The sequence below is a fragment of the Zasmidium cellare genome, assembly GCF_010093935.1.
Source record: "Zasmidium cellare ATCC 36951 unplaced genomic scaffold M409scaffold_47, whole genome shotgun sequence".
NCBI classification, from domain to species: domain Eukaryota; kingdom Fungi; phylum Ascomycota; class Dothideomycetes; order Mycosphaerellales; family Mycosphaerellaceae; genus Zasmidium; species Zasmidium cellare.
In genome coordinates this window covers 200,437-223,634 of record NW_022986991.1, presented here as the reverse complement: position 1 = coordinate 223,634, position 23,198 = coordinate 200,437, and the positions used below count along the sequence as shown (strand labels likewise).

Sequence of the window (23,198 nt, the reverse complement as noted above, 5' to 3'; positions counted from 1 at the left end):
GAGATATCGCCTACATGTCGTTGCAGTCGCCAAGTCGGCCGGTGTCTGCATCCCCATGGGCGGCTGCTCGTGATCGAGGTATCGCCAAATCCGCGGAAATGGACATGGGACTGGGGTCATGGTGTGATACAGTACGCGGATGCAAGGTAGAGTAGCAATCCGGTCACCAGGCGAGGATTTGGTTGACTGCAGACTGCTAGAAGCGAGGACATCATACCGGGGATAGCTTCGAGAGGTGGCACAGCGTGAGAGCAAGATCAATGTCTCTCCTTGCTTGGTCGAACATGTTCGGTCGGCGGATCAACGGGGAATCTAATCGGATGGAAAGCCATCAGAATCATGTCGTTTCGTCCCTTTTCGACGTCGAGAAGAGTATCGCCTATAAATGACCATCTTCAGCTCCTAGCTTGAGCTGGGCGATGCGAGTTAGCGAACGAGAAGCACGCGAAACTGCTTCGTCGACACTCGCTGGTATGTTGGAGCGGCTCGGTGCGTAGACTGGCGTTTGGTCATATTTCCTTCACATTCCGAGACATTCACCATGTCTCCGATGCTGCTGATGCGTGAGATGCCAGAGGAGGCACAACTGCTTTTTGATGAGATGATGTTGATGGTGAGGAGGAGGAAGAGATCCATCTCCACAACATGTTCCTGCATCTCCACGTTGCCAAGCCAATCGTACATCATCGCGCGTGCACGTGAAGTGGCCGCAACGGCTCAAACTTTCCATCTCCAACCACTCCACCTCGTGTGAGTCCATCCAAAGATCGACAATCATGACGCTGCAGCAGCTCCTACGACCATAGATCATACTTCTCCAGGACATGGCGCCTAGATGCAGCCGCTTTCAACTCCTCTCTCCAAAGGCCGGAGAGTGCCACTATACATCGCCGCAATGCTGGTATTCTCCTTAATTACTCTGGTGGCTTTCACGGGCTGGAGCCACCCGGCGGCAGCACAATTCCGCCCTCCATCTCATCACTGGCCTGGACACGGAGGCTCTGCTGGTCCTTCCTTGGCCGATCTAGCCTTGGAAAAGGTGCTTGATGATGCATCGCCCGTCTTCGGTATTTCTGATGACAACGTTTCTTCCACGGCGACGTGGATGCGAGCCTACAGCGATGACACACCTATTGTACATCTCAACATCCCGGGAACCCACGACGCTGCAACATGGAACTACTCTCTTGCGACTCAGCAAGCCTTGAAGCCAGTCACAGACCTGGCCAACATCACCGAAGTCGACCCATCGTTCTACAGATGCCAGGATATGTCCATGGTCCGCATGCTCGATGCTGGAATTCGGGTGTTCGATCTGCGCTATGCGTATGATGTGACCAAGACTAGTCTTGTGTTCTGGCATGGAACAGCTTTGCAATCCGAGACCGCTACCGTGGAAGATATTCTGTTCGGCTTCTTCAATTGGCTTGATGAGCACCAAAGCGAAGCGTTGTTCTTGTCCTTCCAACACGAGGGTGGAAATGACGATGCTGGTACTCAGAGGCTACTATACGACGCCCTGACCTCGCCTGCCGCGAAGCAATACATTCTGCAAACCAGAGGCACAATCGGCACGCTCGGTCAGGCACGTGGGAAGGTCACTCTACTCCGCCGGTTTGATCTCAATCTACTTCCAGCCTCGTACGAAGCAACTATTCCCGGCATTCACTTCTCCCCCAATGACTGGACAGACAACGGGCCCAACATCACGCTCGTCTACAACCAAACCAGCGGCGGCACAGCATACATTGAGGACTACTACCAGCCTCTCACTCCACAGGGATCAAGTGCTGAAGAGAACATCCGTTGGAAGGTCAACGCTACAGAAGCGCACCTCAGATTCGCCGGAGAAAGTCACAGCGATTCCCTCTTCTGGTCTTTTGCCTCAAGCACAAACACGGGCAACTCTCCCCCAGACACCCCCGAAATCCAGGCCCTGGGTAACGGAACATCAACACCAAAGGGTGGCGTCAATCAACAGCTTGTACCGTTCCTGAAGACCATGCAGGGTAAGAGGTTGGGGATCTTGATGTTTGACTTCTTTGAGGAGCCAGAAGAGTTGGTGCCATTGTACCTGAGCTTGCTACGTCCTAGCAAGGCGAGGAGCTATTCTTAACGTTTCAGCCTTCAGACTGATAGATATAGACCAGCGCAATGCAAAACATACGTATCTTACAATGTTCTCGTCACGGTAGCTGGAATTGCAGCTCCTCTCTTCAGCGTTCAGTCTTTCTGGCACGGTTCTGACTGCTCCCTGCACGCGCTCGCATTCATTCTCTTCGGCAATCACTTTTCAAGGATGTTGTGAAAGAAGAAGGATGATGTTTGAAGAATGTGGGGGCGTGGCATGTGACAGGCGATCCGGGCCCGAGCTTCGCGGTCGACCTCGAGCTTGACGCGACTTGTTGACCTTTCGCAATCCACACAACACCACCACCACCAACAAGAACATGTACTCGCAATTCCAGGCCAGCTACCAGCGGGTAGAGGCCAGTCTTCAAAGACTCACAGAGTCCATTTCCGCCTACAATCCTTCCACAACTGCCGCCGACGAGCTCGCCGCCGCTGATGATGCGGTTCAGGACAATGTCGAGACTTGTGCGCATTCCTCGAGACACGGGAGTAGGACTGGCATACTGACCACTTTCCACAGTAATCAAGCACCAACAGAATCATCAACGACTCGAAGAACTGCGCCGCACCACTGATTCCCTCGACGAGCAGATCAAAAACACCATTCGCCGACTCGCCGACTTGCGCAAAGACATCCAGTCCATACCCTCGGACGAGTCCAGCGAGCCTCGACGCGAGGTCAAGGTCGATGACCTGCTATCCTACGCCAAGTTCATCGCCAAAACCACTGTCCCGCCCACCCAGCGCAAACACGCCGCACTTCCTCAAACAAAACCCGACGCACAAATCACCAACGGCATAGCGACCCCACCGCAGGCGACTTCACAGCAAGACGGCGATAATGCGGTGGAAGTAAACAATGACAGTCGCGGAGTCAAAGAGCTAGGAGAGCAAGAGCTGGCATTCATCATTCCTAAGAACCTCACGTTCGACGCCTGGCCCAGCGATGTCCACATGACCAATGGTGCTTTGGGGCAGATCCAGGCAATGGTGGAGGCGGGTAGGGACCCTGCGAGTGTGCTGAGTCCTGAGGAGCAGGCTGAGGTGGATCGCAAGAAGAAGGAGGAAGAGGAGAAGCAGAGGGCTGAGGAGGAAGAGAGGCAGAAGAGGGTCGCTGCTGAGTGGGGTTATGGGAGGCGGCAGACGGTGGTTGATGAGTCTTTCAACCCGGACGATCTGTAGGAGGACGATGTACGCGATTTGTCTGACAGACTGGACGCTGGAGGGCAGGAAACTCTACGCTCCAAGACTCGGTACGTCCTGCAAGTCACCATGCCTGAATGATATCGAGTTCACGAGTTTGCCTCGAGCCGATCGACTTGAAAAAGCCTCGTGGACTGCATGCAAGCCACAACAGCGAACACCAGTCGAGCCGGTCAGTGGAAAGTTGGCACTGCTATACTGTAGCCACCACGTGGACGGATAGCGGCTTTCCAGGATCCTGCGCCTCCGCCTTCCGCTCATCAACCTCAAAATCACATCATAAATTGGCTCTTTCGGATCTCGAACGAACGGGATCCTTCATGGAAGCTTCACACGCGAAGTCCATGCTTTGCGGTATGATGCAGTCCCGGCTTTCGATGAATGAGCGCCGGGATCGATTGGTGCCAGGGGAGAAGTTCGTACAAGCGAAGTGAGTGCTATTAAGACAAACTCCTTTGAGACATGGACGATTTGGACGATCGAATTGGTGGCGAGGCAGCGCTGGCAATTCCACTACCGCCACACCGGACGAAAGTAGCAGATGCTCTATATGAGATCTGCATAAGCATGGTAGATCTGTCAAGACCGGGAGACGGCGTTGGCTCCAATTCCAGTCCAAGTTCAGCAACGGTTGCTCACCCCGTTGCCGTTTTGGACTCTTGGAAGAATAGCAAGACTCCAGTATAGGAGAACGATTGGGTGGTGAATAGGGAGGAGACAGGGCTCGGCAGGAGCCGCTGTCAATGGATTCAGCCGAAAGTCAGCAAGCGAGATGCTGTCTCTATTTGCACCTCACTCACTTAACTCTCCCTATTATTCCTCCCTTTCTGCCCCATCAACAGGCCATCAAAGACCAGGTTTTAGCAGCACCATGAACATATCCGGCTTGTCGTATCGATATCACGGCCGTGGCGAGGATGGAGCAGACACGCGATCATCTCATCGCCAGCGCTTCACAGCCGCCCGAAATCCCAAACCGCCCAGGAGGCCTTTCCATCCAGCCGTTGTCGCATCCCTGCATCCGCCTCTGACACCGTCGACTGCAGCCACCGCCTCGACTGCTCGCACCGTCACACGCACTCGGCCTCCCGCAGGACACACAGCATGGGTCGGTAAAGGACGCACTTCTCTTTTCTGTCGCGTTGTGCACAATGCGTTTCATGCGCGTACATATTCCTCGTCTTCTTCGCGCCCAAAGCTTGGTCACATGCCGCTTGTACCTGCACCCTGCATTCACTCTCTCGCGCGTATTCCTCTTTCTCTCACTTGTTGTTGTTGATATTCTTCCTCGGTGCCGAAACGACAGTATCCTGCACTCCCGACCATGTTGTCTGCACGACTCCAAGCGCCCGCGATTGACGATCCTCAATGAACGATGATGATGAACAAGCGCCGCCCGAGTCATTGGAGAGGTGATTTGGATGCCTTGGATGAGTTTTGGGAGGAGCTTTGGTCTGCCGTTGCTTCTCGCGTCGAAGAGAGGACTGCTGCGGTGGGGACGGAATCTGGGACTTCGACGATGGCTCCGCCGCCGGTCTTTACGGTTTCGGTGACGACGACGATCTTGTCGACGACGTTTGTGACGGTGCCGTATTCGAGTGAGGGTGCTGGGTCTTTGCCGGCTGCTACGGATTCAGTATCGTCGAGCAGAACTTCAATACCGTCGAGTCCAACATCAATATCAAGTACATCAAGATCAAGTTCGAGTCTTACGACGACGAATCTGGACACTGTCTTACCGACGATTGTCACGGCCAGCTCTCAGATTCAACTTCCACCCATAGCCTCATCTTCGCCATCAGCCACATCGCCTGGAAGCTCAGCAGCAAACGAGACGTCAAATTCAATGATTGGGATGGATTCGCAATCCGAGTCGCAGAAGAAAGCTGTCGTGGGTGGACTGTCAGGAACGATAGCTGGACTTATCTTCATCGGGGTGTTAATCTGCCTGATCCTGCGTGTACGCCGGAAAAAGCACGAACCCAAGGAAGAGCCTTTCGATGCGGCGAGCGAGAAAGAAGTACGGCCAAACTTTTTCAGAACATGGACAGGAATCACCATCGCTGGAGGACGGGACCGTCCACGAACCGCCCAACCAAGACCCGAGAGCACCTCCTCAGTCACAGTCGACGAAGACCACCGAATAATACGAATGAACACCCGACATTGGCCACGCCCTTTTGCCCCAGGAGCAGGCGAAGGCTACAGAGACTCCGTACCTCATGGCCAACTCCGCGTCATGAATCCCGATCTCTCCTCACGACCCATCACCCCACGAAGATCCTCAGACACTCCCTCCAGCTTCCTCCGCAAGCAAAGATCCGCATTAACAGGCTTCGTGTTCGGCGCCCCACGAAGCTCACAATCCCGAAATTCACAATCACGAGACCAACAACAACAACATCCCCTCGCACAGTCCGACATCCCAACCATCACCGTCGTCGACCCGACACTCTCACGAGAATGCATAGCACCCTACGCCCGAACCCCATCCTTCAAATCCTACCCCTCGATCAACACCCTCCCCATCGTCCGACAAGAACCACCCGAAGACCCGTTCGTGACCCCACCAAACAACACCCAACCACCACCTCCCATCCACGACCCCCACCGCGTACGAAGACCCTCCCTCTCCTCCTCCCTGCACTCCACCGCGACAAAAACCTGGTCTCACCTCCTCCATCCTTTCCGGCCTCACACCACCACCACTACACCAATCCAAAACGTCCGCAACGCCTCGCACTTCTCCGTTTCGACGAGTAATTCTAACTCGAATTCCTCTTATCGAAGAAGCGATCCGTTCGATTTGAGCGTTCGAGGAGGAGGGACGGTGGCGTCGCCGAGGATGGGGAGTGAGTTTGCGAGACGGGGGAGTGAGAGTGCGAGTTGGATTTTGTATGAGGGGACGTAAGAAAATTAAAGACAGAGTTTTGAACGACAGGATTTGAAGCTACAGAGAAGTGAACTTAAACGAAGACGTTTTCTGCTTTTTGAGCGAGATGGAAGATGGACGGTGTATGTATGACAGGAAGTGAACGTTTCGATGAAGATGAAGGCGATATACCCCCTAAATATGAACATGTACAGTACTCGAAGAAACCCTATTTGAAAGCAACTTTTGATCATTTATGTATTCATCCTCATAAACACATCTACCCACAATTCATACTCAACCCTCCCTCCTCACGGCACCCCACTAACCTTCCACACCTTCACCGCAGCATCCGCCCCACAACTAATCACCTTCCCCTCCTCATTCCACACCACCCCGCCGACGCCCTCCTTATGCGCATTCCCAGCCTTGACCCTTACACCAGGATCCGCGAGACTCCACACAAAGACATTCGTATCCAACGCCCCGCTGACAGCCTTCTTACTGTCGGGCGACCACGCGATGCACGTCACCCGCGCGGTATGTGCGGACCAGCGGTTCGTTTCGAGGGTCCAGGACCCGGAGGTGTTGTTGTAGACGAAGATCTTGCCGTTCGCGAGGCCGACGGCGAGGTGCGTGCCGTCGGGGGATAAGGCGAGGGAGGAGATGGGGGATGTTGGGTCTTTGAGCTCGGTCATGGCGTCGAAGGAGGCGGGTGAGCCGGCTTTGAAGAGGCGGACGGTTTTGTCGTCGGAGCCGACTGCTACTGTGTCGCCGGTTGCGGCTATGCAGGTGGGTGGTGATGGGGTTTTCTGCTTGGAGACTTCACTGCCGTCGGCGTAGGTGGTGATACCGGAGGCTGTGACGACGAGGGTGTGGTCTTTGCCGTTCAGTGTGGCTACTGCAACGCCCTTTGGCTGGCCATCTGTCTTGACGGCGTTGCCTGTGAAGGAGTGCTGCGAGGCGTCTACGGTGCGGAGGGTGTCGTCCCAACCAACGCTGTATATGCGTCCTTCTTTCGGTGCCGCAGCGATCCCTGACACGTAGTTGGAGTGCTGTTCACCATCCACAAGATCAGCCTTTCCACTTGGGATATCCCACGCTCGTGCTCGGCCATCATAGCTCCCCGTCCACAACGTCTTGCTATCCGTGGCCGACGCAGCAGACGTGATAGCCTTGGAATGCCCCCGTACAACCTTCACTGGCTTCTCACTCCCCTCCTGGAAGTAATTCAAATTGCCCTCCAAATCCACCGAAATAACCAACCCATCACTCCTACCTCCCGGCCACGTCACACCAACCTGCTGATCCGGTATCGAGACGCTATCCCCACCCAGCCGCCAACTTTGCGTGACCTTGCCAACCTCAGCATCCCAGATCTTGACCGTCTGATCACCACTGCAAGTAACCAGCTTCTTACTATCCTTCGCCCAGCTCACGCCAAAGATACTCCCCTTATGCTCCCCCTCCCCAATCTGCTTCTGCGCCTCGCCCGTCTTGCCATCATACAGCCAGATCTTCCGGTCACTGCCCACCGTCACCAGCGAGTTCCCGTCCGGCGAGAACTGCGTCCCGTAGATGAACTTGTCGTGCTTCCCACGAACACTCGTGTTGAACTTGAAAGGCGCCCCATGATAGAAACACAAACTCGTATCATCACTCCCCGTCGCCGCCCGCAGAGGCCGCTGCTGCCGTATGCTCACGCTGTTGATCTGCTGGCTGTGTCCACTGATCTCTCCCACGCTGTTGCCCGAGTCCGCCGTGATGCAATGTCCATACCGCTCTTTGCCGTCTCCGACCGCAATAATCCGCTGACTGTCTCCATCCCACGCGATGTCATTGATACGTCCCGCGATGATGTGATACTCGCCTTTGGTGTTCTCCGCCCCCATGGCGTCCCACACCCGCACGCTGCCAGAGACATCACCGGATGCTACGTAGAAGCCTGAGGGAGCGAAGCGTGCAACGGTGGTTTGGGCGGTGTGTTGGGTGTATTGCTTGGATACGGCGGGATCATCGATGGAGCGGACGAAGATGGACTTGTTGGAGGCGTAGGCGATTCGTTCGCCTTTCGAGTCGCTGGAGAGTGGGGTTGGAGCTCCTCGAGTGGTGGTCGGAGAGGCCGCCCAGATGGCATCTGTATAAGATCACTATTAGCCATTGCATTGTCAAGATCGTTTGAGACGTAAATACCAGACACAATCGACATGGTTGCTTGGTCGTGTGGGTGTTGTTTACTGCTGTGCTGGCCTTGTTGACTTTTGACTTCACCTCGAGAAACGTGGGAGCCTGCGAGCTGACGTAGCAACGTTTCACAAGTTCAAGGGGGGCAGCAGCAACAGCTATATTTGGTCCTTGACAACAACCACACCAACACCGTAGATCAAGTCAGGAGATCAAACATCATTCATATCCATTAGCGGTTACATTATGCTTTACTTGAAGTTATTCTCTACCACCAGTGGTCGTCGTCATCGCCCCAGTAATGCACTACCCGGGGAGGATGTGTATCATTTCCGTTCACATCGCCACCAAACACCAAGTAGTCCGCAATATCGGTAGGTGGGACGTCGGCAACCTGTGCAAAGTCGCCCATCACCCAGACTGACTGCATGCCCATGATCATGTGCTGGAGGATATGGCAGTGGACCATCCACACGCCTGGGTCCGTGACGCGAATGCGCCAGGCTCGCCAGCCCAACTTGTTGCCGGCCGTGGTGACGGATGTGTATCTGTACAAGTTCGTCGTGTCTCGCAGGACTGGGTTGTAGCCTGCCAGCTTCTTCTCGTTTTCTGTGGCGTTGTAGGTGCCGTTTCCGCTGCCACAATCGTAGTAGTGACCGCCGTGGGCGTGGAAGGGGTGGTAATCTTGGCCGCCATTGTTCATGACCAGAGATCCGGTGTTATACCAGATGATTTCAATGACCTAGAAACAATCAGTACGCAGCGTTCCAACTTCAAATATGACATTGACTCACCTCTCCAATCTTTGCTGGGAACGTAAGCGTATACGGATCCCACCCTTGATTCTCGAGAGCAGCGGTATAGTTTGGAATGGCAGATGGTCCCTTCTCATAGATCTGGACCAGATACGGTGTGTCACCTGGATACGGGCTCGATGTCTCATTCCACTGCAGTCCATTCATGCGCCAAATGTCGGTATGCGTGAGAACTTGTCGGCTATCGATCTCAAGACGGCGAGTCACCTCTGCAGCTGTTGGGAAGTTGTTTGGGTACAGTGGTTCCAAGGCATACTCTGCCCAGCTGTAGGTGGCGTTCGTCAACGAAATGGGCGGTTTTGCTGGGCCGGTTGTGATCGATGGCTGGCCTCCAGAGTATCGAAGCACGCCGTAGCCGTTGTAAACTGCAGGGCGGTCCTTCGTCTGCAGCTGGATCAGGTAATCGGTGGTGTTGCCCAGCTCGGCCTGGCTCTTTGCTTTGAAGATGACATCGAATCGCTGTCCGGTCGAAAGCTGCATGAACTTCTCCGAGTGTGGCTGCGTGTAGTGGCCATCGGCTTCGACGATTGTGAAGTTATCATGTCCGACGATCGCAAACTGGGTCATTGACAGTGCAGTTGCTCCAATGAAGCGCATGCGGTATGTCTTGCCTGGATCGACGTTGATCACAGGCAGTTTGCATGAGCCGGTGCCTGCCTTCTCGCCAGTCGCCACACCGACACCATTGATCAGGACCGCATTGGTCTCGCCCGACCAGGTGAAAGGCACACCAACAAGTCCGCTCTCGATCGTGTGGTCAGTCTTGTTGAAGTAGTCTGTCAGCATGACAATGCGCTCTTCATCGTAGGCGTACGGTGGAGGACCAGCATCTTCGACAATCAAAGGTCCAGCACAAGACACAGCTTGAAATCCAACGTGCGAATGATAAAAGTACGTGCCAGCTTCGTCCTTTAGCGGACGCACTTCATAGTCGAAGAAGCGTTTGGCCGGGATTGGCCACTGACTCGCTGCCGGTGTACCGTCTGCGAATGGAGCCATGCGTTGGGCGAGTCCATGCCAGTGTATCGTCGCGTTGTACTGATCCATGTCGTTGTATACTCGGATCCAGCTCGTCTTCCCAGCAGGTATCCTGATGGGTGGGCCTGGGGATGTGCCATTAGCCACCACAGATGTCCGTGATTGACATCCGACTGAAATGTTCTGGTATGTGATTCTCAAGACGAAGTCCGGGTGGAACGTCTCATCGTGCCACTGAGGGCCACCATAGTGTGGCGGTCGAGGGGGTCCTGGTCCAGGCTGCCATGCTGATGAGAGAGCGACCCAAGAGGCGGCCGCGAAAAGTGAAAGCCGCATGGTGAGAAGCGTACAGAAATGAAGGAGACAGATACGGGAATGACAAAGTTGAAGTACGAGGTAGACTCACCAGGGATCACCTTGTCTCGCAAGTCCCACGGAGAGTACCTTGCGCGGCTCTTTCAAATATGGCGACGATTGAGTTGCGGCTGTCCTACGATCCAAGGCCCGTGTGCAAATACCCGCGACCATCCTATCCACCAGCGAGTGGCCCAGTCTACTCCAATTGGATATGTAGGGCTCAGCTGCGATCCTTTTGCGCGTTGGTTAACATCATGGGCGTGTTCGCTAAAATCACAACGAGAAGGATGGTTGGCTGGCCCTCCAAGAAGGCATAGGTCGGTACAGATCGTCGTCCACATGAGGCACACGCTCAAGCCGCACGTGCAGGTAGCCGAGCTGGGAGGCACCATGACCGGGGAGCGCTGGGGGCCGGAACATTTGACATTTGGCCCAGGAGCTGCCCACTGATCCAGTCTCGGCATAGCCCTCCGTTACACGCTGGATTGCGGTGGCGGCGGTTGCTGAAAAGGGCGATTCTTGAGTATTGTGATGATGGCATAGCATTAGAAGAGGAGTCGGTCAGCGAGGCTGGCCGCTCACACTCAGCGCGGTGCATGTCGATGAATCCTTCAGCGGCACGCGGTTCTCAGCCCAGCGGTCGAAAGATCACGTTCGTTTGCGAGGCCTGCAGGTATTGTTGTACCGGGCTCACGATGCGTGTTCCAAGAATGCGAACGGTCTCTGTCGCCGTCGCCGTCAGACGCCGCCCCGTCGAATAGAGTTCGTTCGTGTTGGAGGCCGGCTCTCTCAGGTACGAGAACGAAACAGCCCCCAAGGCGGCGTCTTCGTGATCAGCTTCGGGCGACCGCAACCATTGCCGCGTGCGGTAGGTAGGTAGGTGATTGGAGGGGTGAGGATGTGGAATAGGCGACGGTGATGACTGTGGAGGGATGATGAAGATGACTTGTAGGCGGTGGTGAGCAGATTAGAGGTGTTTGATGCACTAAACGGTGGGATCCACTCCTTCCACGTTGGATGAAAGCATAAAACCTTGTCGCGACCTCTTCTTCTTTACACTATACACTGCATCTTCAATACAATACCTCTCTCGTTGTAGCGGCATCAAGTGTTTTGAGCAAGACACAGTGTGAATAATGGCATCCAGCGGCGAGACTTCGCAAATTGGCAGCCTTGGTCAGCGACAAGCGCCCAGCCACTGCTGTGCGACCCTTCGTACAGAGCGGACAGGAGGAGTGAGATTGATCATCCTTACTCAATGCGTTCCCTTTCCCACTCCCAGTGCCATTGTAGGGCTGACAACCGCTCGACTCGTCCCATGAATGCTCCGGTGACCCTGATGAGGCCTTCTGTGCGCGATGGGGGACCGCATCAGCTCATCATCACATGGTAGTCTTGATTCCATGCGCTTGCTCGATCCCTCTCTACATCTCGCTCCTACCACATGCAAGCCACACACGTGAGATTACCGATATCACTCATACTCTACTCCTGGACCTCAGCAGGCTCAAGAGCTAACGGCGTCAAGTCCTACCTCTCTCGCTTCCTCTGACTGTGAAGGCAAGCCAAGGGCTGCTGTTGCAATGCTTCTGAGGATTCTCTAGAGTTCTAAAGGCAACGGTAGCCGCATTTCCAAGTAAGTCGCATCACAGTTGTGCGGCAACGAGGAAAGAGCTGATGCTCGAACATTCACTCATTCACTCACCAAGCTGGGAGCCCTGTTCCTTCCTCCCCCTCATGAAGAATTTTCTCCATCTATCTACATCTCGTCGACTCATAACAATACGCCCGTCTCATTGCACAACCATGGGACTTCCATGTTCCACGCCCAAAGATCAGGAAGCAAGAGAAGCTCCAGTGGATCCCACCATACTTCGATGCAGTACTGATGAGCTGTGCAGTGCATGGCCACTACTCCCATTACAAGGAAGAGAAGAGAGCTACATCGCAATCAGAAAGCATTCCCCATCCCTGTCCCCATCCCCATCCCCATCTCACCCCTTTTCCTCCCCTCCTCCTCCCCCTCCCCCCTCGCCTCCATCTCATACAAACTCCTCCTCAACTCCTCCCCCTCCAACTCCAACGGCACCACAGGAACGGGCGGCATTCCCTCAGTCTGCGGATTCTCCACCTTCCCCCTTGACACACTCCTCGAAATCTGGTTTTGGTGCGGCGAGGAAGCAGCGCCACCACCATGTCCATACTCGTGTCCAGACGCGGGATCCATAAGGGGCGGACCGGACTGAATGGGTGTCCAGTGCATTTGTGGGTGAGGAGGAGGGGAGGGATAGGGCGGTATATGCGTGGTCATCTGCGTCTGAGGTGGACTTTGAGGGTACTGCTGCTGCCGTTGTTGCTGTTGGTCTGCTCGATCTCGTCGACTGCGTTTCCGTCCGAAGCAAAACAAACACATCCCCAGCGCCGCGAGGAGGAGCACACCGCCTGCTACGCCAACCCCAATCCCAGCTTTCGCACCCGTCGATAAACCAGCCCCAGCTGCAGCCAACGACGTCCCACTCTGCAGAATCGGCCCAGCACTCCCCGTCGCCGTCACTGTCGCATTTCCAGAACTCTCCCCCGACCCCGTCCCCTCAGCACTAACAGTAGGCGCCCTCCCCGTCCAGCTCCTCGCAGCCGCATACGTCCCCGTCCCCGGCGTAGCCTCCGCATCAACCCACACCCCACTCCTCGGCGCAGGCCGATACGTCGTCAACTGCGTAAAACTCTCCGGCGCATACCCGGGCACAGCCGTCTCCACTCAGGTACTCGTCCCTCCACTCAACGTAGGCTTATAGAACCCCGTACTCCCCCCAAACGTCGACGGGAGGGAGACGTAGGGCGCGAGTTTCGAGGGCGCGTAGAGGGCTACGAGGGCGAGGTTGCCCATGTCGCGGCATCCCCGTGGTTGGAGGACGAGGAGGTCTTGGGAGGGCGCCGGCCAGGCGAAGCCGCTGGATTCCGGGCCGTGGCAGATCCATGTGTTGGTGAGGTCTTGGATGTCGGTGCAGTATTCGAGGGCGGTCCAGGGGGATTTGTCTTGAAGATGTCAGCTCACTTCTCGAGAGCATGGGAAGGATGAAAGGAGGACTCACCAGGATCAAATCCGCATTTATAGGGACACGTCTCGTCATTGTAAGTGATATCCGTACAGCCGTATTGATAGAGATTGCCGGTGTTGGGGTTGTAGCAAGTATTTCCCGAGAGACAGGTATCGCCAAGCAGACAACAGGAAGAAGCACCGGTCGAATTGCAAGGGACGAGGTTATCTGGTCCGCGATATTGTCCGCCGGGGGCGTAGTAGCATTGCTGCTGTGCGGAAATGACGCCAACGAGGAAGGACAAGGCGGGTCTTTTCAGCATGACGACGGCAAGAGATGGGGATTGATAGCGATGCTCTGAGAAGTGGAGACGACAGAACGAAAGCAACAAAACTCTCAGCAGGAGCAAGCACTTCGGAAAGAGAGCTTACCTTTTGAGAGACCGTATCTCTTACTGAGCACCACCGGACATGGTCGTCGGTCAAAGCCGCACGCATATAGTACCATGCGGAGGCCAGTCTGGAGTCAGCCAGCTGAAGGGCTGTGACATGGATACTTGTTGCAGGGCTGGCTTCGTTGTGGAACGTTCATATATCGGCATCGCCGCAAGATACTCTCGAATAACGGGAAAAATGAGAGAGTTGAGCCGATGGTTTCGAGGTTCTTTTCATGACTATTGTGTCGAGTCCGTGACGAGAGGAAGTTGACGAGCTCGTGAGTTGGAGGAAGTTCTTCGGGATGGAGAAAATGTTGATGGTTGCACGGCGTCAACGCAGTTTTCTTTCGATTGGTGCTGGATCCAGCCTGGTCATTCATGCCATCATGCCCTCAGCTGCTGAGCCACGAGCACCACTGCAAGCAGCGGTGTTCTGCCAGTTGAATGGAGTTCATCCTCGTGGTTGTGTATCTCTCATAGTGGCCATGCCCATACTCTCAATATTTTTGAGCCAGACAAGCCTGATGGTCGAATGAGTACCGTCGTTGCTGTGATATGCTATTACCATCCCCTGCGGTTAGAGCAGCCGCCCCGATCTGACCATGTCCCATCTGCATGCATCAGCAGCCGCAGGAACAGCGGCACTCGTAAAGCCTTCCGACCGACGACTCCCTCAAGCACATCCGGAGCCGCATCCTTCATCACAACCCTTCGAAAGTCCGGCTGTGCCTCCTTTTATCTCCATTCACAAAATCCCATGCACCCGCAAGTTCTCAAGAACAATCTCATCAGTCCTCCGTCTCTCCACCTCGCGTGCCTGCAACTCAGTATACGCATCCTGCTGGTCACGGTACAAGATGTAGGGCCACTCGTTGGCATCCAGGGGTCGGACGGCAGGTAGTTTGGTGAGATCCAGCTGGAGTAATTATTAGCAAAGACTAACAGAGCGTCGCTTATTGATGATCAGGAAAGCTCACCTCGAGGCGCCAGTTCAGGACGCGACAGTAGAACAAAACAGCCAGGATGAAAGCGCTGACGCAGCAGTAGATAGCCAGAAGCCAGGTGAATGGGCCTACCCACGCCGCCTCATACTGCTCAAGGATTAGCAGCATCCAGATGTAAATTTGAGGGAGACATACCCATTTCGCCGTGTTCTGTGGAGGCACATACGACTGCAGTGTGGGTGATTCGTGCTGGCTCGGCGTCTCTGTCGGAGTCACAGTCTGGCTCGGCATCGAGATGTCCGTAACTTGCGCCGTGCTATGAGGGACGATCTTGGATGCAGACGTCGTTGGTTCGAATGAGAAGCTGGTGACTTCCTGGTTTGAAGCAGTGAAAGTGAAGGCGTGGTCGCTAGCCATCTCGTTGAGGAGGCGCGAGAGCTCGAGGGGGATTGTGCGACTTGCGGTGGGTGGCCACGCGGCCGTGGACGTTATGGTGATTGCCATGGCTGTCGCTGAGCTGTGTCTGATGGAATGAGGTGAAGTCGCAAGCTGTAGCAAGTGCTGGGGTTTGGACCCTGAAGCTAGTGTCGCCGCGCTTTCCCCGTGAGGAAGGAGCGAGTGAATTGCGAATCTCGAAGTATGGGCGCTGCTCTTCGCTTGAAGGGCTGGTAGGCGACGTCCAATAGCTTACCATGTGTTTCGATGATGAGGATCGATCGAGACGGATGCCTTTCAATCAAGTTAATTCGACGATTGACCCTTCCGTGAGGTGTTGAAGTATGTACAAACCGCTTATCATCCCATCAATCATTCAGCGCCGTCCTAGGCAAACCGTGTCCGAGCTTTTTCCCTTTACGACGTCTTGTCCCACGGCAGAGCAAATGTACCAACCCAGTCTTCCACCTCTCTCCTGAGTTCCACGATCTCTACGACCTCTTCCCCCTCCTTCACGTACTCCCTGAAAGCAGCCACACTGCCTGGGTTCTTTCGTCCACTCTTCTCTGCTGCCTCCTTTGCCTTGCCATCTAGCGTCTTGGTGATGTTGACCGCCCTATGGACAATATCCGCCACGCGCTTGAAATCGGCTGCTTGCAGGCCTCGAGTCGTCATGGCAGGCGTACCCATTCGTAGCCCACCAGGCTTCATTGCGGACTTGTCGCCAGGGACCGTGTTCTTGTTGGCAGCAACACCTACAAGCTCCAGAATCCTCTCGACTCGAGCGCCGTCGATGTTCTTGTCCTTGAGATCGACCAGCACCAGGTGGTTGTCCGTCCCGCCGCTGACAATGTTGTAGCCAAGACCATCCGACTCTTTTCCGTTTCCTAAACGTGCCGCAAGAGCCTTCGCATTCTCAAGCACTTGCTGCTGGTATTCCTTGAACTCTGGCTGCTGGGCTTGGTGCAACGCAACAGCCAGGGCTGTGATGGTGTGGTTGTGTGGACCTCCTTGATGGCCTGGGAAGACCGACGAGTTGATCGGTCCTTCCAAATCGTACTTCGTCTCCACGCCTTTCTTGTCGACTTTTCGCACACCCTTTCGGAAGAAGATCATGGCACCTCTTGGTCCTCTCAAGCTCTTGTGCGTTGTCGTAGTCACGACGTCTGAGTACTCGAACGGTGAGGGAATGACACCACCGGCAACGAGACCAGAGATGTGTGCCATGTCGCTGAGCAAATAGCAGTCGCCCACCTTGTTCGCAATCTCACGGAATCGGTCGTAGTTGATCAGCCGACTGTAAGCGCTTGTCCCAGCAACGATGATCTTGGGTCTGTAGAGCAATGCCATCTCTTCCAATTTATCGTAGTCGATGAGGCCGGTACTTTCGTCGAGGCGGTAAGGGAGGGTCTCGAAGTATTTGGAGATTGCGGAGATCTTCTTGTTCGGTATTTGGTACCCGTGGGAAAGATGGCCTCCATGGGGAAGATCGAGGCCCATGAGTCGGTCATGCGCGTTGAGGAGGGCAGAGTAGGCGTAGAGGTTGGCAGGCGAGCCAGAGAGAGCTGTATTGTGGTGTCAGTCTTGCGACAGCACTCCATATCATGGCAGTCCTCACGCTGTACGTTGACACCCCATTCTGACTCTTTCAATCCGAACGTCTCCAATGCTCGCTGCTGGCAGAGTCGTTCTGCTTCGTCAATGAACTCGTTTCCACCGTAGTATCGTGCTCCAGGATAACCCTCTGAGTACTTGTCTGTCTCGCATATCAGCCAGCTCTTGTTACACAGCTATCATCTGCCTTACTTTGCATCACACTGCCCAGCGCATCCAGCACCGCCTGACTGGTGAAGTTTTCTGAAGGAATGAGATTGATAAAGTGTTTCTGCCGTCTCTTTTCCTGTTGTGATCGTCAGACTCGAGTTCCGCCTCGAAATCGAACGATTCACGGTCGTACCTTGCGGATGATGTCAAAGATGGTCGGGTCAGCTTCTTCGAGTTGCGAGGAGAGCAGCTACTATTCAGTCAGATGGTCCAAATCTATGCCTTTCGTATCTAGTCATTCCCACCTTCTGTTGGCCCTCGGAGGACAATGCCCGCCTACTCTGCGCCAGGAATGACTGCGCGGGGACGGGACGCCTGCATGCTCGACAAAGCAGCGAGCCAGATGTCCTGGCAGTCGCCCGAAACGACGACATGGCTGTGAGTAGGAAGATATTGCAGGCAAATGGTGCAAAAGTCAAATGGAGATGTTGGTGGGAGGGTACAGAGCTGGAGCATTCATTGACGCCTCTACCGAATCTGGCGCTAAATGTGGGGTCTGCCGGCGAGCGAAGATCGGCTAGAGAGGAGCTGATCCGCAATATGCGCCTTTCACATGCTGCAACGTGAGATGAATCCAACAATGAATGAGGGGTAATGCTGAGAAACACGGGTATAATGTTCGATATATGCCTCATAGACGTCTAGCAGTTGTACAGGATGAGTTGTATCAAGACCGACATCGATCCTGCCAAAGTGGACTGGAGCTTCTGGACAGGTATTTTCGGGGTCGGGCATCTGCATCTGCAACATCCTTCCTCCTCCTCTGCCTCCGGAAACCGTACCAGGGTGGCTGGCAGAAGCAGGGGAGCCAGGGAGGCAGCCCCCAAACGCAGCTGACACAATTCTTGTATTCGATGTGCGACGGCCAGCGGAGTTGGCAGATACTCCGGAGGCAGTATCCACGAGCTGCATAGGAACAGATGCGTGGATGGCTCTGTAATAAAGGAGAGGCAGACAGAAAACAGGCGGGGTTTCTCGCAGGAACAGCAGACACGTGCAAGACGGCAAAACGGCGGGTTGAAGTCGACGAGGGGATGACGCGATTTGGCAGCAGGGCAGCGACACCGGCTGGCCTCACCCGAGCACAATCAAGTCGTGGCGGTGGTGGGCTCGGTCGCCGAATACGTGGGCATTGCTCCGTCTGATCAGGACACGACGACTCCAGGAATATATCAATTGCTGCCCCCGAGCGACACCTGCTGCGTTGATATTGTCCAGCCTCAGTATCGCCGCTTCTCCTCCATTCCACCCCAGCGTCATCCAGCGAAAAGCACCACGACTTGCTTCGACCCTTGCAGCCCGCACCCGCCAGCCAGCCAGCTACTCGACAGCTTTAGGTTTGCGCCCCACGTCGTCTCCGGCATTTCTCTCAACTCACCTCATCCAGTTTATTTTGCTGCTCGTCGCCCGTCCAACTCTCCCTTCTGCACACCACTCCCACCACTGCACTCCCTCGACACCACCTTACCACACCACACACACACCACCCATCCGCCACCATGACCCAAGTCAACGGCACCGCCCCGCACGCTGGCCCGTAAGTCGCCCATTGAGCTGAGCCAGTTCCGTCCACGTCTGACGTCTGCTAACACCGCTCCAGAAAGGGCACCTTCCTCTTCACCTCCGAGTCCGTCGGCCAGGGCCACCCCGACAAGATCGCTGACCAGATCTCCGACGCCGTCCTCGATGCCTGCTTGAAGGAGGACCCCGCCTCCAAGGTCGCCTGCGAGACGGCCACCAAGACCGGCATGGTCATGGTCTTCGGCGAGATCACCACCAAGACCCGCCTGGACTACCAGAAGGTCATCCGTGACGCCATCAAGGACATTGGCTACGATGACTCGTCCAAGGGCTTCGACTACAAGACCTGCAACGTCCTCGTCGCCATCGAGGAACAGAGCCCAGACATTGCACAAGGTCTGCACTACGAGGAGCGCCTCGAGAACCTCGGTGCCGGTGACCAGGGTATCATGTTCGGCTATGCCACCGACGAGACCCCCGAGTTGCTGCCATTGACCATCCTCTTCGCCCACAAGCTCAACAAGGCCATGACCGACGCCCGCAACGACGGCAGCCTCCCATGGCTCCGACCGGACACCAAGACCCAGGTCACCATCGAGTACGAGCATGACAACGGCGCCGTCATCCCCAAGCGTGTCGACACCGTCGTCGTCTCTGCCCAGCACGCTCCAGAGATCACCACCGAGCAGCTCCGCAAGGAGATCAAGGAGAAGATCGTCAAGAAGGTCATCCCAGAGAAGTACCTCGACGACAAGACCGTCTACCACGTGAGATCCACCATCTTTGAATTCTCGCCTTCTTTTACTGACTTTCATTTCAGATCCAACCATCTGGCCTTTTCATCATCGGTGGCCCACAGGGTGACGCCGGTCTGACCGGCCGTAAGATCATCGTCGACACCTACGGTGGCTGGGGTGCCCACGGTGGTGGTGCCTTCTCCGGCAAGGACTACAGCAAGGTCGACCGCTCGGCGGCCTACCTCGCCCGCTGGATCGCCAAGTCCATCGTCCACTCCGGCCTCGCCCGCCGTGCCCTCGTCCAGCTCTCGTACGCCATTGGTGTTGCCGAGCCACTGTCCCTCTTCGTCGAGACCTACGGCACCTCCTCCAAGACCTCCGACGAGCTCGTCCAGATCGTCCGCAACAACTTCGACATGCGTCCAGGTGTCATCGTCAAGGAGCTCGACCTCGCCACCCCCATCTACCGTGAGACGGCCAAGAACGGCCACTTCACCAACCAGAACTTCTCCTGGGAGAAGCCCCGCACCCTCAAGTTCTAAATCACGACTTGATACCCCCACTGTTCAACCTTTGATTCCGGCTTCAGCATAGCCGAGCTCGAGGCTCCACCCTCGGCTCGCACCATCGGCGTTTATATGGGATTTGTATTAAGAAAAACCCGGCGGAGTTTGAACGAAGCAAGAAAAAGTTTTGAAATGGAGAGAGAGAGCGCAGTGATACCCCCGATACAGCCCCTGCTCGCGGCAATATGGATACTACTATTGACTGATGAAAAAGCGTTATTCAACATAGACCTCGGGCAGGCCGAGTGCTACAACAACACCCGACGACGACCAACAACTCGTCTGGTGGACATGGCATTTGAAAGGAAAAAAAGTGTTTCGAAAAAGGAAAGATTTTTTGATGTGGGCAATCTGACATTTAGCGTCGGCGTTCTGGAGATGTGTTCAACATTCATCTCTCCTAGAGCGTGACCAAGTCGAAAGGGAAATGGTTCAATCGCGCTTGATAGTTGAAATGAATGGGGACTTCTGATTTTGAGACAACCTTCTTTGCTTGACTTTTCTTTCCTCGTCGCCATCTTCAACTCTTGTAAAAGTATCGACACTAACAACCGAGTAGGAACTTCTTGTTCAAGATGAGAGAGGTGAAGCCACGATACCCAAGTCAAGTCAAGTCAAGTCAATCCAAGCTCTGGCCCATCTACTCCTCGCCTCCGCATAACATCTAGGTTCAAAGTCACGCCGAGCAGCAAGACGATCTCAAATACATAAAAAACCACAACATCAACGTGAATAACACCCGTCCAACGGTCTCCTCCCAGCCCGTATCCTAGCCTACAATCATTCAGAATCACACACACGGAGGGGGAACCTTCCAAACACCCTTCTTCTGAGAGAGAGCAGACGCTACTATTGGAACCAAAAGGCACACACACAGATAGTAGTTTTGATGACGATGCCGAGATCGCTTTTCGGCCATGTGTACCCCAATTCCCATCACGATCATACGCAGCGTAAGTAAGATATACTACAATTCCCACTCCTTTCCTTAACGCCAATGCTGAAAAGTTTCCCCGAGACCATGTCCACCCAAAAATTTCGCTTCACACACGATCACCTGCCACCAGTCCACGCACGATCACCTTCGACCATTCCACACCATCACCTTCCACCAGTCCACTCACACATCCCTCAACTCCCCCACCAAACCCCCCAACAAACCCACCAACTCCCCCGCCCGACTACTAAAAGGAACATGATCACTCTTCAAATCCCTCACCCTCACGTTCCCCACCCCACACCGGTTCTTCAACCTCTGCAGAAAGAAATCCTGCTCCTCGACCCTCATCGCTCGATCCTCCAGACAGCGGATGTACACGCAGGGATGGTCTTTCCAGGTTTCGTGTTTGGTCGGGGTGATGAAGGAGGTGGAGGATTGGGGGACGATGTGGGTGATATAAGGGACGGAGGCGGTTGGGGGGAGGGAGGAGAAGAGGGTACGGGAGGGGGAGAGGACTGTGGAGAGGGGGCCCTGTTACGATGTTAGTTGGTTGGGGAGTGATAGGAAAGGGGAATAAATACCTCCGTCTTCACCCACTCCGCCCTACCGCCCATCTTGGACGTCACCAGACTCTGACCCGCTTCCGCCACGAACGCCGAGACGAAGACGATGCCGAGGACTCTGCCCAGCCTTATCCTCCCATCGAGTGCCTTCTCAGGTAAATCCGCCAGCGCCTCGCATCCAGGAATCCCGCCATAGCTATGGCAGACGAGGAGGACGTCTCGGCCATCGAGGAGTTCATTCCGTACCGTCTCGTGGAGAAGCTCGACGTCGCTTTCGAAGGAGTTGGGTGGGGGTGAGTGGCCCGAGCTGGATTGTTGCGGGACGAGGACGCGGTGGAAGATGGTGGGGGTATGGTGTTGGAGGGCGGTGATGAAGGGTTGGTAGTGGTATTGGGTTTGGAAGGCGCCGTGGGAGATTATGAGGGTTGTTGGGGGGTGCTGGTCTGTTGAGGAGGTTTTGGAGCTGGTGGTTGATTTGGGTTTGGTGGGTTCGTTGTCGTTGTCGTTGGAGTGGGTTGAGAAGCAGTTGCATTTGGAGAGGGTTTTGAAGAAGATTTTCAACTTGTCCATGGTTTCGTTTCGTTTGTGGTTGATGTTGATCTCCCTTGGCTTTGATCATGGGAATTGTTTGGAGTTGCGAAGCACACAGCAGGTGCAAGTTAAGAGACGAGGAGATTCGAACAATGAGGCACAGTCTTCCTTTTAAGGTCACTCCCGTCGTATGAGGTATCCCTTCGAGGCACAGTCAAGTCCAGACCAACACCAACACGCGCAATACGCCGTGGCGCCTTTTAGCGAATGACAGACGCAGCTAACGTCTTTGTTATTCTTGAAAGGTGCGTGCGTTGTCGGCAGTCCTGTGATTCCTGTCCGAGTCGTCTTGAGTGATGAAGTGCCAGAGGTGTGTCTTTCCAAACGGCGCCGGTGGGAACGTTAAAGGTGATCTTCGTTTAGAGTTTCTGCTATCCACGTTTTTGATAGTCGCGTTTGGTGGCGCCCTACTTTGGTGAGGCTTCGACGCTACAGCACGCTGTAGGGGGTAGAGTTCATGTGACGAATGCCTGCCCACACCTCAACTTTCTCCTTCGATGGTGTGTTGCTGCGTGGTGGTGTTGGTGAAAGGTTAGTGCAGGGGTAATAAAGTCCAAACCCTGAGAGTAAATTCACGCAACTGCCGTTTCTTGCGTTCGTCACTTCGAAGGAAGGAGCAGGAGGTTGGTGAAATAATGAGGCGGAAGGAGCGTTGGAGAATTGTAAAATGCCTGTGAGAGGAGGGAGTCGATCTTTGTGCGCCATACAGGCTCTGGCAAGAATGATATGAACCCCTGCTAGTTTCTCAGCCTTTATCTAGCTATATATGGAAGAATAAGTGGGTCACTACTTTGTATAGCCTCCTTTAGTATCGATTACTGCCTAATATCTTTCCCTAATACTCTAGTAGATCCTTAATATATTAGATGTCGACAGCCTTATCTATTTAGTCTATATAGCCTAAATAACCTCTACCCTTATTATAGGGAAATAAAGCCTAACCCTATACTTTAAAAGACTCTAAAGATTCTTAATTAGATTAAGATCTAGTAAGTTTGCTAGCTATATAAGGAGCTGTATATAATAGTCCTTAAATAAGGCTAATATAGCCTTAGCCTTGT

General features: G+C 54.5%; 10 protein-coding genes across 10 annotated transcripts; 4 read left to right on the top strand and 6 right to left on the bottom strand.

The window, feature by feature from the left end:
• Positions 1-895: 895 nt before the first annotated feature.
• M409DRAFT_29009 (uncharacterized protein) lies at positions 896-2,116 on the top strand (the record flags this gene model as incomplete). The annotated part of the gene is made up of 1 exon (XM_033809274.1): positions 896-2,116. The coding sequence occupies one exon, from the start codon at positions 896-898 to the stop codon at positions 2,114-2,116; it is 1,221 nt and encodes a 406-aa protein (XP_033661510.1).
• Positions 2,117-2,450: 334 nt separating this feature from the next.
• On the top strand, positions 2,451-3,315 carry M409DRAFT_29008 (uncharacterized protein; the record flags this gene model as incomplete). Its single annotated transcript, XM_033809273.1, has 2 exons — positions 2,451-2,598; positions 2,654-3,315. The coding sequence occupies 2 exons, from the start codon at positions 2,451-2,453 to the stop codon at positions 3,313-3,315; spliced, it is 810 nt and encodes a 269-aa protein (XP_033661509.1).
• A 1,396-nt stretch (positions 3,316-4,711) lies between these two features.
• On the top strand, positions 4,712-6,247 carry M409DRAFT_59872 (uncharacterized protein; the record flags this gene model as incomplete). The annotated part of the gene is made up of 1 exon (XM_033814321.1): positions 4,712-6,247. The coding sequence occupies one exon, from the start codon at positions 4,712-4,714 to the stop codon at positions 6,245-6,247; it is 1,536 nt and encodes a 511-aa protein (XP_033661508.1).
• Positions 6,248-6,519: 272 nt separating this feature from the next.
• On the bottom strand, positions 6,520-8,417 carry M409DRAFT_59871 (uncharacterized protein; the record flags this gene model as incomplete). Its single annotated transcript, XM_033814320.1, has 2 exons — positions 6,520-8,345; positions 8,402-8,417. 2 exons carry the CDS (start codon positions 8,415-8,417, stop codon positions 6,520-6,522), a joined length of 1,842 nt encoding a protein of 613 aa, XP_033661507.1.
• A 243-nt stretch (positions 8,418-8,660) lies between these two features.
• On the bottom strand, positions 8,661-10,713 carry M409DRAFT_70355 (multicopper oxidase; the record flags this gene model as incomplete). The annotated part of the gene is made up of 3 exons (XM_033818691.1): positions 8,661-9,134; positions 9,187-10,454; positions 10,602-10,713. The coding sequence occupies 3 exons, from the start codon at positions 10,711-10,713 to the stop codon at positions 8,661-8,663; spliced, it is 1,854 nt and encodes a 617-aa protein (XP_033661506.1).
• A 1,780-nt stretch (positions 10,714-12,493) lies between these two features.
• M409DRAFT_29004 (uncharacterized protein) lies at positions 12,494-13,902 on the bottom strand (the record flags this gene model as incomplete). Its single annotated transcript, XM_033809272.1, has 3 exons — positions 12,494-13,299; positions 13,348-13,578; positions 13,635-13,902. The coding sequence occupies 3 exons, from the start codon at positions 13,900-13,902 to the stop codon at positions 12,494-12,496; spliced, it is 1,305 nt and encodes a 434-aa protein (XP_033661505.1).
• An 859-nt stretch (positions 13,903-14,761) lies between these two features.
• On the bottom strand, positions 14,762-15,464 carry M409DRAFT_29003 (uncharacterized protein; the record flags this gene model as incomplete). The annotated part of the gene is made up of 3 exons (XM_033809271.1): positions 14,762-14,932; positions 14,994-15,107; positions 15,156-15,464. 3 exons carry the CDS (start codon positions 15,462-15,464, stop codon positions 14,762-14,764), a joined length of 594 nt encoding a protein of 197 aa, XP_033661504.1.
• A 348-nt stretch (positions 15,465-15,812) lies between these two features.
• Positions 15,813-17,593, bottom strand: M409DRAFT_70354 (uncharacterized protein; the record flags this gene model as incomplete). Its single annotated transcript, XM_033818690.1, has 5 exons — positions 15,813-16,960; positions 17,014-17,151; positions 17,202-17,295; positions 17,353-17,409; positions 17,465-17,593. 5 exons carry the CDS (start codon positions 17,591-17,593, stop codon positions 15,813-15,815), a joined length of 1,566 nt encoding a protein of 521 aa, XP_033661503.1.
• Positions 17,594-18,718: 1,125 nt separating this feature from the next.
• Positions 18,719-20,019, top strand: M409DRAFT_59866 (uncharacterized protein; the record flags this gene model as incomplete). The annotated part of the gene is made up of 3 exons (XM_033814319.1): positions 18,719-18,756; positions 18,820-19,507; positions 19,561-20,019. 3 exons carry the CDS (start codon positions 18,719-18,721, stop codon positions 20,017-20,019), a joined length of 1,185 nt encoding a protein of 394 aa, XP_033661502.1.
• Positions 20,020-21,163: 1,144 nt separating this feature from the next.
• Positions 21,164-22,116, bottom strand: M409DRAFT_59865 (uncharacterized protein; the record flags this gene model as incomplete). The annotated part of the gene is made up of 2 exons (XM_033814318.1): positions 21,164-21,514; positions 21,565-22,116. The coding sequence occupies 2 exons, from the start codon at positions 22,114-22,116 to the stop codon at positions 21,164-21,166; spliced, it is 903 nt and encodes a 300-aa protein (XP_033661501.1).
• Positions 22,117-23,198: the final 1,082 nt, after the last annotated feature.